Consider the following 15,627-nt stretch of genomic DNA (forward strand, 5'->3'; position numbering starts at 1 on the left):
AGAGAGAGAGAGGAGAGAACGTCAACCTCGATTTACCATCCGATTGAAATCTGATTTCACGATAAATAATCTCGAAACTAAATGTTTTCGACTCGTTTTCATCGATAGAGAAAAATTTCGTTTGTATTCGGTTATCGAGCAACCAACTCGAAATATCGACCCCTATCCCGGGAACGATCGAGCGAGGAATAGCAGACGTAACGAAACGCCTGCTTGATATTCTCCTCTTCGAATCACCTTCCCCATCGAACACACTGTGAATTATCACCGTGCACCGGGCTTCTGCTATTTACGTAAGCCGCGAGAATCACTTGTATAAGGCGAGCGTTGTTTGGATTGTGGGTTATCGTTGTTGTTTGTTGCACGAGATAAGCGAAGCTGGCAAATGGAACAGGCACGATTCCCCGTGCAGAAGTTTAAGATCGGGAATTGTTGACACGCAAGACTTCCCTCGTTTCCGAGAGAGTTGATTATAATTTTTAACCCTTCGTGCTGTTCATTCGGGCAAAATAGCAACTCGAAATGATTTTGCGACGATATTATGACGATATTATACATTTTATACGTTTCTTAATATTTCCGGTTGTTCGGAAATTTCGTTTTTTTTCGTGACAATGAAACACTACGTCGAATTCGACAAATTCGGTCTCGTAGCAATTTCTCGATATATTATTGTTCGATCGGTGTCTTTATTTTGTCTTCCATAAACGCGATGCATCTTTAACGTCGAAATCGTCGGGAATTTTGACACTGGCGTACCGTTAATACATCTTCTCCACAGAGTTCGCGTAACTTTTTTCTTCCTTGAACAGCATTCTCCACATTTTCGATAATGGAAAAGTAAAATATACCGAAAATGTTTCTTTTGATCTTTATTATCACACACGAGAAACACAATCGCACAGAATCGAACGAATTTTTCTTACAAATACACCATGAAACGTCAACTCTTAAAATATATAATAATAACACGGTTTAGAATGAAGTTGGCTGAATAAACGCTCGACTAGCGACACTCGTGTGAAAAAACGAAATTACTTTCCGAATAACCTGAATAATAAACAGATAAAGTTTTAAAGAACCTATTTACAAATTAATACGTAAAATGATTTAATACATTTCTTGATAAAGAGATAAAGATCTAAGGAGCCTATTATTTACAAATTAATACGTAAAATAATTTTATACATTTCTTAATGGAGAAATAAAGACCTGTTTACAAATTAATTGTAAACGCGCTCTTATTAATCGGAGACATCTAGCATAAATCGCTCGAGTTGCAGCGTAAAACGCCCATGGCGAGTGAGACTCGCCTCTCGAGCGCAAGCGGTTAATTTATACTTATTCTGCGAGAAAATGTTGATTTATCGTGTGGAAGGATATTATAGGGGGGAAAAAAAAGGAATAGGAATCAATTAACGCGTCTAACTAGAGCTCGGTGCGGAACTGGTTAACTCGATTGTAATTATATCGGCGATTCAATGAATTTCGATATGTAATTCTCAAAGAACGTGAATTACACGGATTCAGTACGTACCGACTGCTCACCTTTTTACGCCATTACGGGGATCACGAGGATCATTAGGAGAGGATAAAAGACGGTGGAAAAAGTGGTAGAATGGATCGTTCGAGCGAGGGATGTTACGAATTAGATTCGAATTTCGAATTTATAGAATTACGGAGAAGGGGATGGAAGAAATAAACGAAGAAATAAACGGAATTTCGGATTATCTCGAACTCGAACGAATGTCCAAAAGGGTTGATCTCTAAAGACGATTAACCTTTTAATTTTGATCTAAAAATTTTATCACCACCATCACGAAAGAGTGAAGAACAAGTGACGAAGCAACCAGATGAATATTCCAAAATGTATATTTTTCAAAATCGATTTATTATATCCGACGAATTGATCTACGATTCTATCGCTACGAAAAAATTAAAAACAAGAAAGTAGAAATATGAAAAAATATTGAATTGATTCTATATTCTATTGATTCTATCATCGTTATAAAAAGACGTTAACCGGAGAATTCAAAAAGGAAGAAATGAAAGAAATTTTAGAATTTCGTAATCCCAAACGAATATCCCAAAAGACACAATACAATTCCAAATTCATTTATATTTTGAATGTGAACCGTGAAAGAATTAAAAAAGTACGAAGAAGCGGATGAAGAAGCAGAAGAAGAAGATGTAACGAAATAGGGAATTTCGAAATCGGGAATATCCAAAAGAAGAAAAAAAAAAAAGAAGAGGAAGAAATCGCGAGATTTCACAGTTAACGCTTTATTAATAGGCGAATAGGAGGATGAAAAAGATTGTTTGGATGGAGAAAGGATTGTCGGGGAAACGGGGTGGGCAAACAAAGAGAAATCCCTCGATAGTTCTCGATTGATAGAGTTCTCAATAGTATCAATAATGAAGGCATACGATTCAATCAAACACTACGGCTTACACTTGGTATCAGTATGTATACACAGAGCGGTGTGTAATAGGGGTGCTTTAGTTAGCGGGTTGAATGGTCGTCTCGAACCCGCTCCTCGACCGATCGAAGATCTATCGATCCCCGACCCATATAGAATTTGTCAAATGCAAAGGTTGGAATTAAACGGGTGATTCGAAATTCAAATTGAAAATTTAATTACATTGTATCGTGGCAATAATTAAATCTAGGAAACTCGACTCGATTTCCCATTTTTACTCATTTCGTTGATGCACCAATTGAATTCAATTAAAGGCAAAAATTGACGACGATTGAAAAAAATGTGTAATGTGTTGAACGAAGAGAGATTAAGTTGAAAAAATTTTGCGCTAGAATTTTTAATTAATAACCGTAATTATTATCAACAGTAGTAAGATGAATTTTGAAAAAGCTTTCGTCGGTTCAGAGAATTTTTTTTAAAATGCACGGATTGTATGAAAACGTCTTATCTCTTTCCTGACATTTCTCTTCATTTCTTTTTCTTTCTTTCTTTCTTTCTTTCTTTCTTTCTTTCCCCAAGACAATTTGAAATAATTGAAGTTCTACGCATCTTTCTACTTTTCAAATAAAGAAGTTTACTCCGTTGTGGAGATCTACAAAACGGTGCAATTTATTCATCTTAAAAAAAAAAATGATAAAAGCAATAATACGTATCGCCTAAAAAAAAAAAAAAAAAAAGAATAAATAGGATAAAAGCAGTACGAATACTTCGAGAATTTATTGAAATTAACAAATCGATAAACGAGTGTAAACTCATTTTCTATAAACATTATTATTAATAATCTGATATCGAAAACGACAAATAACGACAAATAAAATATGAAAAAAAAAAAAAAAGATGATTAATCCCAAATTGATTTACTCGACAATTTATCCTAACAAATATATACGTATATTTATTCAAACGACTAATAAACGAGACACGGAATATCGAATCTTTTTAATTAACGTTCCCTTTTAACTTTATCGATTAATAATTTTAATATCGAGACATACTCCATTGCGTGCTCTCTGTGTACTCAGGAGGAGGAGGGGAAATATCCACGTAAATCCAACTAAAACGTTACGCACAGCGGGCTCGATCGAAAAGTTTTCGAGGATCCGCGACTTAATTAGGATCAACCTAACCGTGGTAATTCAATGGAGAAAACTTTATTCGGTTTATGCAAACCGGAAAGAGAGTTAGCGGCGTATCAACGTCGGCGTGCACTTGTTTGATAATCTAGAGAGACCAACCGTCTATCTAGATATCGTTGATTCCGTGCAAAATTAATTTTTCGTGCGTCCAAATTTTTTCCTTCTTCTTCTTCAAGGATATTTTATATTTTGCGGATATTTCATAGAAAAAGCATAGGAATTGATTTTTCCTCGAACACGATTTTTTCCCCTTATTACGAATTATCGTTTAAGTCAACGGTATCGCGATAATTCACGCACAAATAAATTCACGACGAAAACACACGAGGAATTTTAAAATGGAATGATGACTTCGAAGAGAAGTTGTATAATATTCGTAATATTCGTTTTTACATCGCTTTCACGTGAACATTTTTTTCGTATAATATTTAACTTTGGTCAACTAAATATGGAATGGAAACGGGTCAAGAGGATTTATCATAGACGGCGAGGTAAGGCAGAGTGTCTTGATCGCAAGCTTGACTCGAACTTAAGAACTCGAGATTGGCTAACCCAGACGCGACTCGAACAGGCGTGTTGAAAACAGTGGCGAGAAGAAACGTGAACGAAATAAAGAGAGGATATGAAAATATATATTTTTTTGGATTTTAAGATTCGAAAGAATCGGTCGCGAATATGGTGGTCGATAAATTAATTGATAGGAAAGTTGTGGTTTTAACGGCGCAACAGGCAACCCCTTTACTTCTGACCGGAAGTAGTTTGCGTGCAATCGTTTGCCCAACCAGACAATCCATCAGATCGAACAAGATAAGCGGAATAATGGGTTGTTATCGAAACGGTCACTGCCTTCGGATTTTCTTTCATAAATACATTTCCACTTGATGCTTAAAAATTTACTTATTTTCAACAGATTTTTGAAAAACAGCTGGATTCCGTTGTTTAATTATTATCGATTTATATTTCAAGTTTAGAGTTTTATCAGAGCTTTGTCTCATTCGATCTAAGAATTTTATTTATTTCAACTCTCGTTGAATTCATTACTGGACTCGAAAAAATCATCGAAAACGGAAACTACTTCATTTCAACAATGACACATTCGATTCATAATCCAAATTTTCTTAAATTTTCTTAAAATTTTCATAAAATTATCAGAAGAACGTTTCCATTCTGATTCGAAAACATTTCCAAAAGCAATTAGATTCTCATTTTCTATTACCAATTTATCCAAATTTAGAGTTTTATCAGATCGTCGAAAACTTTCTCTCGTGGAAAAATCCTTATCGAAAAATCATCGTACTTAGAAGCGGAAAGAATTTCATTTTGAAAATTTTTATCTGATTCGAAAATATTTTCGAAACCAATTAAACTCTCGTTCTATTACCAATTTATCCAAATTTAGAATTTTATCCACATAAGAATTTCATTTATTTCTCGTGTATAATTCACTATGGGTTCGTAATTCGACTTTTCAATCTCCTTGAATCCCGAAAAATCACCAAAAGTGGAACGACATCGACATCTCTATCTCTATTAACTCAAAGAATTTCGCTTATTCTCGTTTATTCGTCCCATTCGATTTTCAGAATCATCAGAAGCGCGAGAAGAAAAAAACGTTTCGAAAATTTCTATCCTGGATTTTGAAAATATTTTCAAAATCAATCAGATCATAAATCATAATCGAAATCATTTGTAATCCAAGTTTAGAGTTTTTTCAGGTCGAAAACTTTGTCTCGTCGACACAAGAATTCCATTTATTTCTCGTTGAATTCACTACAGACTCGTAATTCGAATTTTGAATCTTCTTCTGAACTCAAATAATTTCTTATTCTCGCTTTTTCGTCCTATTCGATTCGGAATCACCGAGAAGCGGGAGATAAGAAAGAAACGTTTCGAAAATTTCCATCCTGGATTTTGAAAATATTTTCAAAATCAATCAGACTATTAGCAATCAAAATCATTCGTAACTATTACCAATTTATAGTCCAAGTTTAGAGTTTTATCAGATCGAAAACTTTTGTCTCGTCGACACAAGAATTCCATTCATTTCTCGTTGAATTCATTATAGATTCGAATTTTGAATCTCGAAAATATCGAAAAATCACAAGAAACGACATCGACATTTCTCAATCTATTAACTCAAATAATTTCGCTCACATTCGACTGAGAAGAAAGAAACGTTTCGAAAATTTCCATCCATCCATCCATCCACGGTTCGAGAAATTTTCAAAACCAATTACACCTCTCTGCTACCGATCCAAACTTGCAATTCCATTATCGGAAAATTAGCAAACTTGACAAACATAGGAAACCCTCTTCGTCTCTTCGAGGAGGAGAAAGAGAAGACACAAAGAGAGACACGCTGTGTCGCGTGTAGGAATCGTATCGAACGGTCACGATTCTCGTTTGGGCGAATCGTAACAGGTAAATCCTCGACGGATGGAAACGGAGGGGTGGCGACCTTTCCCGGAGTCAGCATGCTTGCGTAAAGAAAAAGTAGACGGAGAGAGAGAGAGAGAGAGAGTCCTCTCTCTGTAATTACAAGGAGGATCGTTTCCCTATTCTTTTGGAAAGGACACGACGCCTTCCTACCTCCCTCCCTTCCTTCCTTCCTTCCTCCCTCGAGGAGAATCCGGAGATTTAAGAAAGCTTTACCTCGAAATTCTCTCCACCTCGATTCCTCGAGAAACTGTCGAAACTCCGACAGGTGTCGTGGTCGGCCGAAATTAAATCGAATCGCGGTTGATTGATCGAGCAAACGACGAGAATAATTATCCCGATTAAGGGTGTTCTCCCTCCCTTCTCCCTCGAGGATCGTTAACGAGGAAGGGAGGGAACGAATACCTTTTTCGAAAAATAAGGAGTTTTTCTCGTTTCGAGCTGGGATTTCCTTTTTAAATTTCCTCGTCGAATCAAATACGTCGAAATCGAGCCTTCTCCTCGTTTTCCTTTTCGAATCGTTCGCCAACGTTGCTCGAAACGGTGTTTATACATTCATCCATCGAAGAGTTTGGAATAATAGATGGGACACGACGAGGCGAGTTTTTCATCGTTTCGCTCGCATTTTCCCTCCGTTTTTCTCGAGGCCGTTCCGTTCGAATACAAGAGTACTCGTAATGGAATAAACTCTTCTCCTCGTCGAACGAACGTCCCTTGGGGATATTTCGGCCATCGTCCAAGATATTTTCCATTCCATCCCACGATTTCCTTCTTTTCCTTCCTCTCGTATTTTACAAACTCGCTTCTCCACTCTCGCTTCTTCGAAATCGAGTTTCCCTCCTCCTCCTCCTCCTCCTTCGTCGATCGGCGAAAACGATCGGCCGAATCGGCATCGACGATCTTGAATCCTACAATTTCTCATCTCTCACTCAACGATCTCCTCCGAATTTGATGATTTGATCCTTGAAAGGTAAAAAAGAAAAGTAAAAAAGAAAAAGAAAAAGGCACAACACTTCCTCGAAATTCTCGGACGCACCAACTCCGATTTCCCGAATCTTCACGTAGGACGTATCCCCTCTCCAGAAAAATATCGCTCCTCAAATGAAATGAAAAAATTCTCTCCCCCGAATTCCAGGGAAACTTGTCGAGAAAAAATCTCGATCCCCTCCTAAATTTCTCTCTCCTTCTCGTCCTTCGACAGGGACGAAGCAGCCTCTTCTCCAGATTTCGAAGAAATCGCGAATGTCGAGAGGAGGTGAAGGGAGGAGAGAGGAAGGGGACCTGTTGCGGAAGGATCTCGGTCTCGATCGTTGAAAGATCGAGGACATCTCTCTCTCTCTCTCTCTCTCTCTCTTCCTTCCCGCGTGAAAAAAAAAAAAAAATTGGAATTTTCACCGGATGGTGGAGATCACGCTCGGCAGGGTGGAAGAGATTAATTTCACGTTCGACAATCAATTACGCGGGGCAAACAAAGCGTTCGTCGTAAGTGAGTCGAGAAATAAAGTTTGTTGAAACGCGGCGTAGGATCGCTTTACGCTCTCCTCAGGGCGATGGGGTGCCGCCGAGAAACGTCTCCTCGACGTTAAAAAAAGAAAGAGAGAAAAGGGGAGGGAACACATTCGTGGACGAAAACGTGGAGAAAAGGGGTTCGAGCGTTTCGAGCGTTGCCTCCTCGTTTTTCCCTGCCACTTGGAACTCGCGAAGCGGGCTTCTCCGCGCAGGGGATCGATTCCCCATCAACTCCTCGATCCGACGTGTCGCACAGCCACTTGATTTATCCTCTCTCGTCCAGCCTCTCGCCCCATCTCTGCCCGCTCTCAACCGTTCTCCCATTATCTCGTCGCGCATCTCCACGTTGGACGAACAACGAAAAAACACAGGAAGAGAAGAGGAGATAGATCATGCTTCGTACTATCGATCGTGCTGTGGTGTGTGTTTGTGCGTGTGGGAAGAAAAATTGGGAAGAAAAGCGAGGAAACGATGACACGACTTTTATGCTCGGCCACACACAACACTTCTTCGTTCTCATGCACGAGTGTGAAAGAGGAAGGACCATCGCGAATATATATATATATATATACACACACATATATACACACATATACATATATATATATATATATACACGTATAGAATCGCGAATTTTTTGGCGGTCACGATTCGAAGTGGAGAGAGCGTGCTGTGATGGTTTCTGGGTAAATTCGTGGCTCACCTGGGATAGAATCATGACGTGCGGCAGCTGGCGCGCCTCGCCGCGCACTGACTCTTCCGCACCCCGAGCACAGCCTCCTCTCACCCCCTCCACGCGCCCCTCCTCCCTCCCTTTCTCGCTCGCCATCCCTCTTTCGCTTACCCCCTCTTTTCCACCCTCCTTTCGCCTCGAAAAAGCAGGCGAAACTCTCGCGCGGACCAACCTCCACTGCCGTTTCCCTTTCGATTCCTTCCTTCCTTCCTCTCCTCTCCTCTCCTTATTCGAATTATTCCCCCGCTTATTTATCCCTCCCCCGTCTCTTTCCTCCACCTTCTAACGAGGCATCTTTGCATTTATCGGTGCCTCCTTCGGAGAGAGGAACGGTTCAATTATTGTTCTCGAACGAGTTTAAAAGAAAACGAGCCCCTATCGATTTTCATCGTCGCGTGAAAAAAATCGTCGCTTAAAATCGGCTTTGACCGCACACGGTGATAACAAAACAACCGGCGAGGGTGTTTATCTTTCGATAATCGTGGAAATTCGAACTCGATTAAGTTTTCCAATATAATAAGTGTACAGGGGGTATATAGGGACGTCGAATTAACCCCCTATACGAGGGCCGCACGACACGGCCTCCCTGAATTATTCGATCGCTATTATTCGACGAAGATTGCGCCCATCGTGTCACACGTGTATCCATCGATATATAAATGCATCGAACAGGTTGGTTAACTGGATCAGGGAGAGGGGGTTAATTCTTCTATCCGCTATCGAATAATGGCGAGTAAATGGCTTCTTGCAAACTCTCGACGGGGCGTTTAATCGGTGGAGGGAGGCCTCGCTTTTATCCCTCGATATCGTGTCGCCTCCTCTCGCGTCCAATCTACGAAATCGTGAACACGCGTAATTTGCCCACGGATCGTTTGTATATTCGGATTATTATTATTATTATTGTTGTTGTTGTTGTTGTCGTTGCACGGCAATATCGAGGAAATTGTGCAACGTGGATTCAAAGAGCGCGCACGTTCATTCCATTTTGCGTATATATATATTCGTAATTATTAACGCAGTTTCTTCCTGTTTCATTGTTTATTCGATCGAATGTTTGCGAGCATTGAAATTTAAGCGAATTATTCATATCGATCGGGGGAAAAAGAGGTTTATTGGATTCTTCTTCCGATTCCTTCTGGTGATGGAATTGAAGGAGTAAGTAAGTATCGTGGGTTGTTGTTTTTTGGTCACGCGCGGGAAACGATTCGTTGAATAAAAATGCACGATCGAAAAGAAAGAAAGGATTTGCATATTCGTAAATTTCGATTTTTATCGTGGACAAAAATTTATTAAGGGTAGGTGAAAAAATTATTGATTTGTAATTTGGCGTGGAGAATGAAAATAAATGTCGAATCGATGTGAAATTCGCCGTAATAGATATACGTCGTAGGAATTTTCCCAATGTTTACGATTTCGACGCGTGCGAACTTGATCCAGTGTGGAACGTGTCGTCGTCGCGAGCGGTTCGTTATTATATCGAACAGTCGAATCGAGTAAAATTTTAATATTAAAATTTTGTGCGTAACACGAGCGTCCATGTTAGAATCACGAATGGATTTTTTATCGAACGAAAATTCGAAGAGCGAGCGACCACACCAAATTATTATTATTTTTTCAACTTTTTTGAAATTTTAATCTTTTCAATTAAAGCAGCACAACAACATATTGTCTGATTAAGCCTTTTTCTATTCTCAATGCGTGTATAACTCTTTTTAACCAAAATACATTCGAGGAGAGATGACAATTTTAAAATACTTTTTCAAATATGATTTTGTAATAACGGAAGATGGCGCAAGATTTTAAATTGCGAGATACGTTCACAATTCACGCGTTGCGAGAAGAAAATTGGCGGGCAAAAATTAAAATGTTGAAAAAAATGAAAAAAAGTATATCGAACATTTTGGATTTCACCGTTTCAAAAACATTTATCCCGTAAGATAGCGTTCGAACCACTTCTTGAGAATCACATATATATATATATATATATTTTTTCAAATTTACATCGTCTCTTCCCCTTGGCAATTCCTCCTTCTCGACCCTACAATTTTAATCGCGCGTTCAGATCCGCTTTAAACAGAATACGAAACAAGCTCACACGATAAACACTTTCATCCATAAAATTTGTATTATATCGCGATCGAGCCGCGACTTTCTTTTCTTTCCCTCCCTCCCCGCCCTCCTGTTGCATCAAAGATATACGCGTGATTTATGTATAAATTCTTGAATCACCGTTGTCACGCCATGAATAAATACGGATACGTATTTCTTGTCCCGACACGTGTATGCTCTTAGAAAAGATGGACGTTCGATAGGTTGGCCCACGAACCGATAGACGCTTAAGCTTTCGACTTATATACATTTCATCGATTCTTTCTCTCTCTCTCTCTCTTTTCCACCGCTTTGACAAAATCGACCAAACGTTTCCACCTCGTGGTATTTTTTTTCGAAAAAGGACGCGTGGATCGATTGACGCAAACGCATTAACGAATCTTTTTTTCAAATCGAAATTTAACTGAACCAAAATTCGATTCGACTCCTCGTGGAAGAATATTTTTTTCGAAAAAAAAAAGGAGGCGAGAGGAGGAGAAAACGACGAGAAAACGAAGTGAATTATACTAAATGCGTCAACGAATCTTTTTTCAAATCGAAACCCAAACCAAATTCGATTCCTTCTCGTGGGGGAGTTCTTTTTTCGAAAAAAAAGGAGGGGGAAAGATGAAAAAATGAAGGATAAATCCAAACGCATTAACGAATCTTTTTTTCAAATCGAAATTTAACTGAACCAAAATTCGTTTCGACTCCTCGTGGAAGAGTATTTATTTCGAAAAAAGAAAAAAGAAGGGGGAGAAAACGAAATTATACTATTATACGAACTATTATACTATTATACGAAATTATACTACTTAAACGAATTATACTAAATGCGTCAACGAATCTTTTTTCAAATCGAAACCCAAACCAAATTCGATTCCTTCTCGTGGGGGAGTTCTTTTTTCGAAAAAAAAGGAGGGGGAAAGATGAGAAAATGAAGGATAAATCCAAACGCATTAACGAATCTTTTTTTCAAATCGAAATTTAACTGAACCAAAATTCGATTCGACTCCTCGTGGAAGAGTATTTATTTCGAAAAAAGAAAAAAAGAAGGGGGAGAGGAGGAGAAGACGACGAGAGAGCGAAAGGTGAGTGTGAATTATACTTAATGCATTAACGAAATTCAAATTAAATTCGATTCCTCCTCGTGGAGCAATAGTTTTTTCGAAAAAAGAAAAAAAAAAAAGAGGAGGAACGGCGAGGAAACGAAGGATAAATCCAAACGCATTAACGAATCTTTTTTTAAATCAAAAAAAAAAAAAAATTCAAATCAAACTCGATTCGAGCCTCCTCCTCGTCGAGCAATATTTTTCTTTTTTTTTTTTTTCGAAAACGACGAGAAAAAGGAGGGTGATCGGTAATATCAAACGAGTCTCTTTTTACTTAACCGAAATTCAAACCAAAGCTCCTTCGCTCTAATTATAATCCCTTCCGCTCGAACAAGGAATCGCGAAATAACTGTTTCCATTCTCATCTTCGTGTTATTTCGCGACGATCTAAAACCGGTGGTTGGTAGAAGCGCCGTTGATCGAATTAAAAAAGAAAAAAACAGGTGGGGAGAGGAAGAGATACGATCGATTAGCGATGAAGGGCCCGGTTTAACGAAGCTTTTAAACGATAAATTGGACGGTAAATCGAGATTAAGGGAAGTGGGGGAGAATTGCCGATACCGTAGTTAACGAATCGTTGCCGCGACTGGGGATATATATATAAATAAAACTCGAAAAATTAACGATTTCAAAACTCGGATCGGTTATCGAAAAGATATCTAAAAAAAAGAAAAGAAAAGGGAGAAGAAAAATTGGGGCATTGGGTCGGACGATCGATCTATTTAAGAAACTTCTATTCTCGTGCAATTTTTTTAATTTAAAGCGGGAACGATCGAATGAAATTCTCGTTTCACCTCGGAAATATTTGGAGTGAAACGAGGTAAATTAAGGGGCAAGTATTTCCATGAGATTGTCCCATCCAGAAGGGGGAAAATAAGGGGGCGAGAAGCGAAGGGTGATAAAAAAAAGGAAGAAAGAAAAGGCCACGATTATACATTTCTCGAATCTTTTTCGAGATGTATTTTTTGCCTCTGTAATTGTTTTCGAATTATTATTTATTTAGGTCGATTCGTCGAGGACGGAAGGGAGAGAAAGACCTGTTGCACCTCTCTCGAAGAATGCGAGTCGTTATGAGAGCCACTGACAGAAAGCCGATACGCGGTTTCCAACACTGGATTCTTCGTATCCGTTGAGACAGCCGGTGAAATTCATTGAAGAATTTCGTCACGCGACACATTTGCTTTCTCGCTCGATCTTCTTTTTAAATTTCTTTGAATCTAGCGATATCACGACGTGATAAATAACGCGTTATCGGTTGGTATCCTTATCCTCCCTTTCTCTTTTCATTTCTTTCGTGCGAGCAATCGCTTCTCTCGATCATTCGTTACTTCCATCTATCCAAGATCGATCCAAGAAAGACGAGACGGATCGGTTTCGATCGAATTCTTCTTCTTCTTCTTCGCTAGAAATTATTTTCCTCCAAAATCAGTTAATTTATGCAGGCAAAAAATGCATTCGTAAATTTCACAAGTTGCGACAGTCGCACGATCGTAACTCGAAAACTTTGCCAACTTTACCCTGCTCCCTTGCTAATCGTAATTACGGATACGATCTTTAAAACACGCACGAAGATACACCTTTATCGAAAATTATTGCTCTTAGTTTCCATAAGATCCTTAAGAAATTAATCGAAATTGATTCGATCGAGAAGAAGGAATTCTCGCGAAATATCCTTAATATTTGTCATTCGAACGAAACAAAAAGCAACTTGCCACGAAAATTCCGAAGGAAAGAAAAAAAAAAGAGAAAAGAAAACTCACTAGGAGAAACTGTGGCTAGTAACTTTATCCGGCCACGTTTCTTCCTCCCCCCTGCCAGATAAGCCAGCTCAGCTTGGAGCTGCGTGGTTTTTTTCGAGGACAAAAGATGGCGATACCGCGTGATACAGATAATCAGTTTATCCAGCCATACTTGGCCCCATTTCGCGTATTATGACCGTAAGGTAAGGTATATTCCCTCGACGGAGGAAATCCCTTATCTGGCAGCCCGTCACTACGTTGAATTTCCCCGCTACTAATTTAAACCCTCTGCCCATGCCGTTTCGCCGGCTTAACTTATCTCGCTTTAATCCTGGCCGCGTCCTAAAATTCTAAAGAGAGCCGAATCGACTTTCCCCTCCTTTATTTCTCCGACAAAAGGGCTTTATATCGCGATTTATCAAATGCCTCTGATAATATTCTTGAATTTTTGGCAGACGATGCCCCTCGAGGGGGCGTGTTCTCGTTTTTTTTTTCTTTTTTTTTTTTTTTTTGAAAACCCTTGGAAGTTCTTTCTCTTTTCCCTTTTTTGGGGTGGGGAGAAAAAAAATTGGATACGATATTTATATATATATAGGTAGTGGAAGGGAGGTTAATCTTTCTAATCTCGAATATCGTGCACTTTTATTCTTCCCTGTCCCATTCGTATTCGTTGGATTTAATCAATTGTGTAGATAAAACGTAAGAAGTAAGTGAATACGGGAAACAACGGATTTCGAAATTGAGATCGTTGGAACGAAGCGGAGCGTTGGAAATAGAAATTGATATTGAAAATGCGGATTATATTCGGATATATCGATGAAAACAAATAAACGTTTATCAAAAATGTTTTTCCTCCTCGACCGCAAATCATTTTATTTCGTTATTTCTCTCCGACACCGAGTTTGCGCGAGATTCGCGCCTCTCGAGACGAGCAACAACGGAAATTACTAGCGCTACGAGTTCCGAAAGCTAGAGAAATTTCAGACCATTTCTTTAAATTCTCTAAAGTCTAGTAATTTTGTTAAGAAAAAAATGAACTAGATCTCGTTCTATTTTGTCCCTAGATGGAAGGACACGTAGTGAGTTTTTACTTAAAATTATTTATAACCTTCAATTTAAATGCTGTATCGTAATAAATTTGCTCGAAAAAGTTGCTTTGAGTCCCGGTACATACGCGCATTTTCTGAATCGAAGGGGGGAAAGAGGGGGCGTGTGATTCGCGAGTTACGTAATAATAGAGGGTCTGATTGCATATGGAGCCCATCTACTTTACTCGCAGTAGATATCGCCAAGTATAGTCGGCCGACCGTAACTCGTTCACGGAGAAGAGTCGTTCGAGTAAATAATTGCCATCTACTTTGACTTGTCCCCGCTCAACACGGTCCTCTCCACCGTATATATTTTGCAAAGCGGAAAATTCGATTGCGTTTCGCGATAAGATCCTGAATATACGACTTATCTTGTTTATCTTATTATTAAAATTTAACTCCTTTCGTATTTATCTTGTTAAAAATCATTGTGAAATTACTTTTATTTTTCTCATCGATTTTACATTTATAGGGATATTTTTTTTTCTCTAGAATTCTATCATCTTCGAGTCGTTTTCGAATTGGAAATTTTTACATTTTTCGAGAGATCTTTAGAATTCTATTATCGAGAAATAGGTTAGATAGGATCGGTATGAGAATTACGCGGTGAGAATCGAGTTGAAAACAGGATCGCGCGTGGAAATGGTTGGAAGCAAAGCGTATGAAAACGAAACAACGTTGGAAACGTTTCCAATGATCTTCCTTTCCTTCGAATTGCATTCGATCGAATCGGCACGCATGAAATTTAAAACGAAAATCCTTTCTATCGCAATTGGCGAATTTTCAAAGGGAATTAATTGTACAAATCTTCTTTCGTTCTTCTTTGACAACGAGTTTCTTTCGAACGCTTTGATTTTCGAAGCTTTTCCAAGCAGCAGCGTTTCAAATATTTTCTTAATCTTTGTTTCAAATTTTTCCAATTTGGGCGCAACGTAAATCCTTCAAAACGAAGGATTTAATTTTCTACTATACACACGGTGTCCCAAAAACGTTCCTTCCAACTTTGTCAACGAGTTATTAACGAAATAACTCATGAAACCAATAATATTATTTCACTTGTTCATAAGAAACAGAAATGTAAGTTTCTTTTTTTATCCATTTTATCCAAATTTATTCTCACCTCCCGCGTTCGACTCGATCTCTCTATTATATTTTTAAATAACAAACAGAGTTTCAAGTATCGAGATACAAAGGGCTTAATAAAGCGGGCAACGTATGCGCGACAAAAATTTTTATTCATCGTATATAAAACTGTTTGTGGAACGTGAATGCACGCGAATCGGTGACACGCGATCGAGCGAAAAAA

The 15,627-nt window shown here is 38.6% G+C and overlaps 1 protein-coding gene across 1 annotated transcript in view; it reads right to left on the minus strand.

The window, feature by feature from the left end:
• Dop1 (dopamine receptor, D1) overlaps positions 1–8,307 on the minus strand; it is a 38,999-nt gene extending 30,692 nt beyond the window's left edge. Inside the window, exon 1 of the mRNA XM_086902682.1 lies at positions 8,265–8,307. Coding sequence (XP_086758808.1) covers positions 8,265–8,279 — 15 coding nt within the window. The 5' untranslated portion in view covers positions 8,280–8,307. The remainder of the gene's footprint in view (positions 1–8,264) is intronic.
• Positions 8,308–15,627: the final 7,320 nt, after the last annotated feature.

This window comes from Apis florea, unplaced genomic scaffold, assembly GCF_048593485.1.
Source record: "Apis florea isolate Af1SG1 unplaced genomic scaffold, ASM4859348v1 contig_2272_pilon, whole genome shotgun sequence".
Taxonomy (NCBI): Eukaryota; Metazoa; Arthropoda; class Insecta; order Hymenoptera; family Apidae; genus Apis; species Apis florea.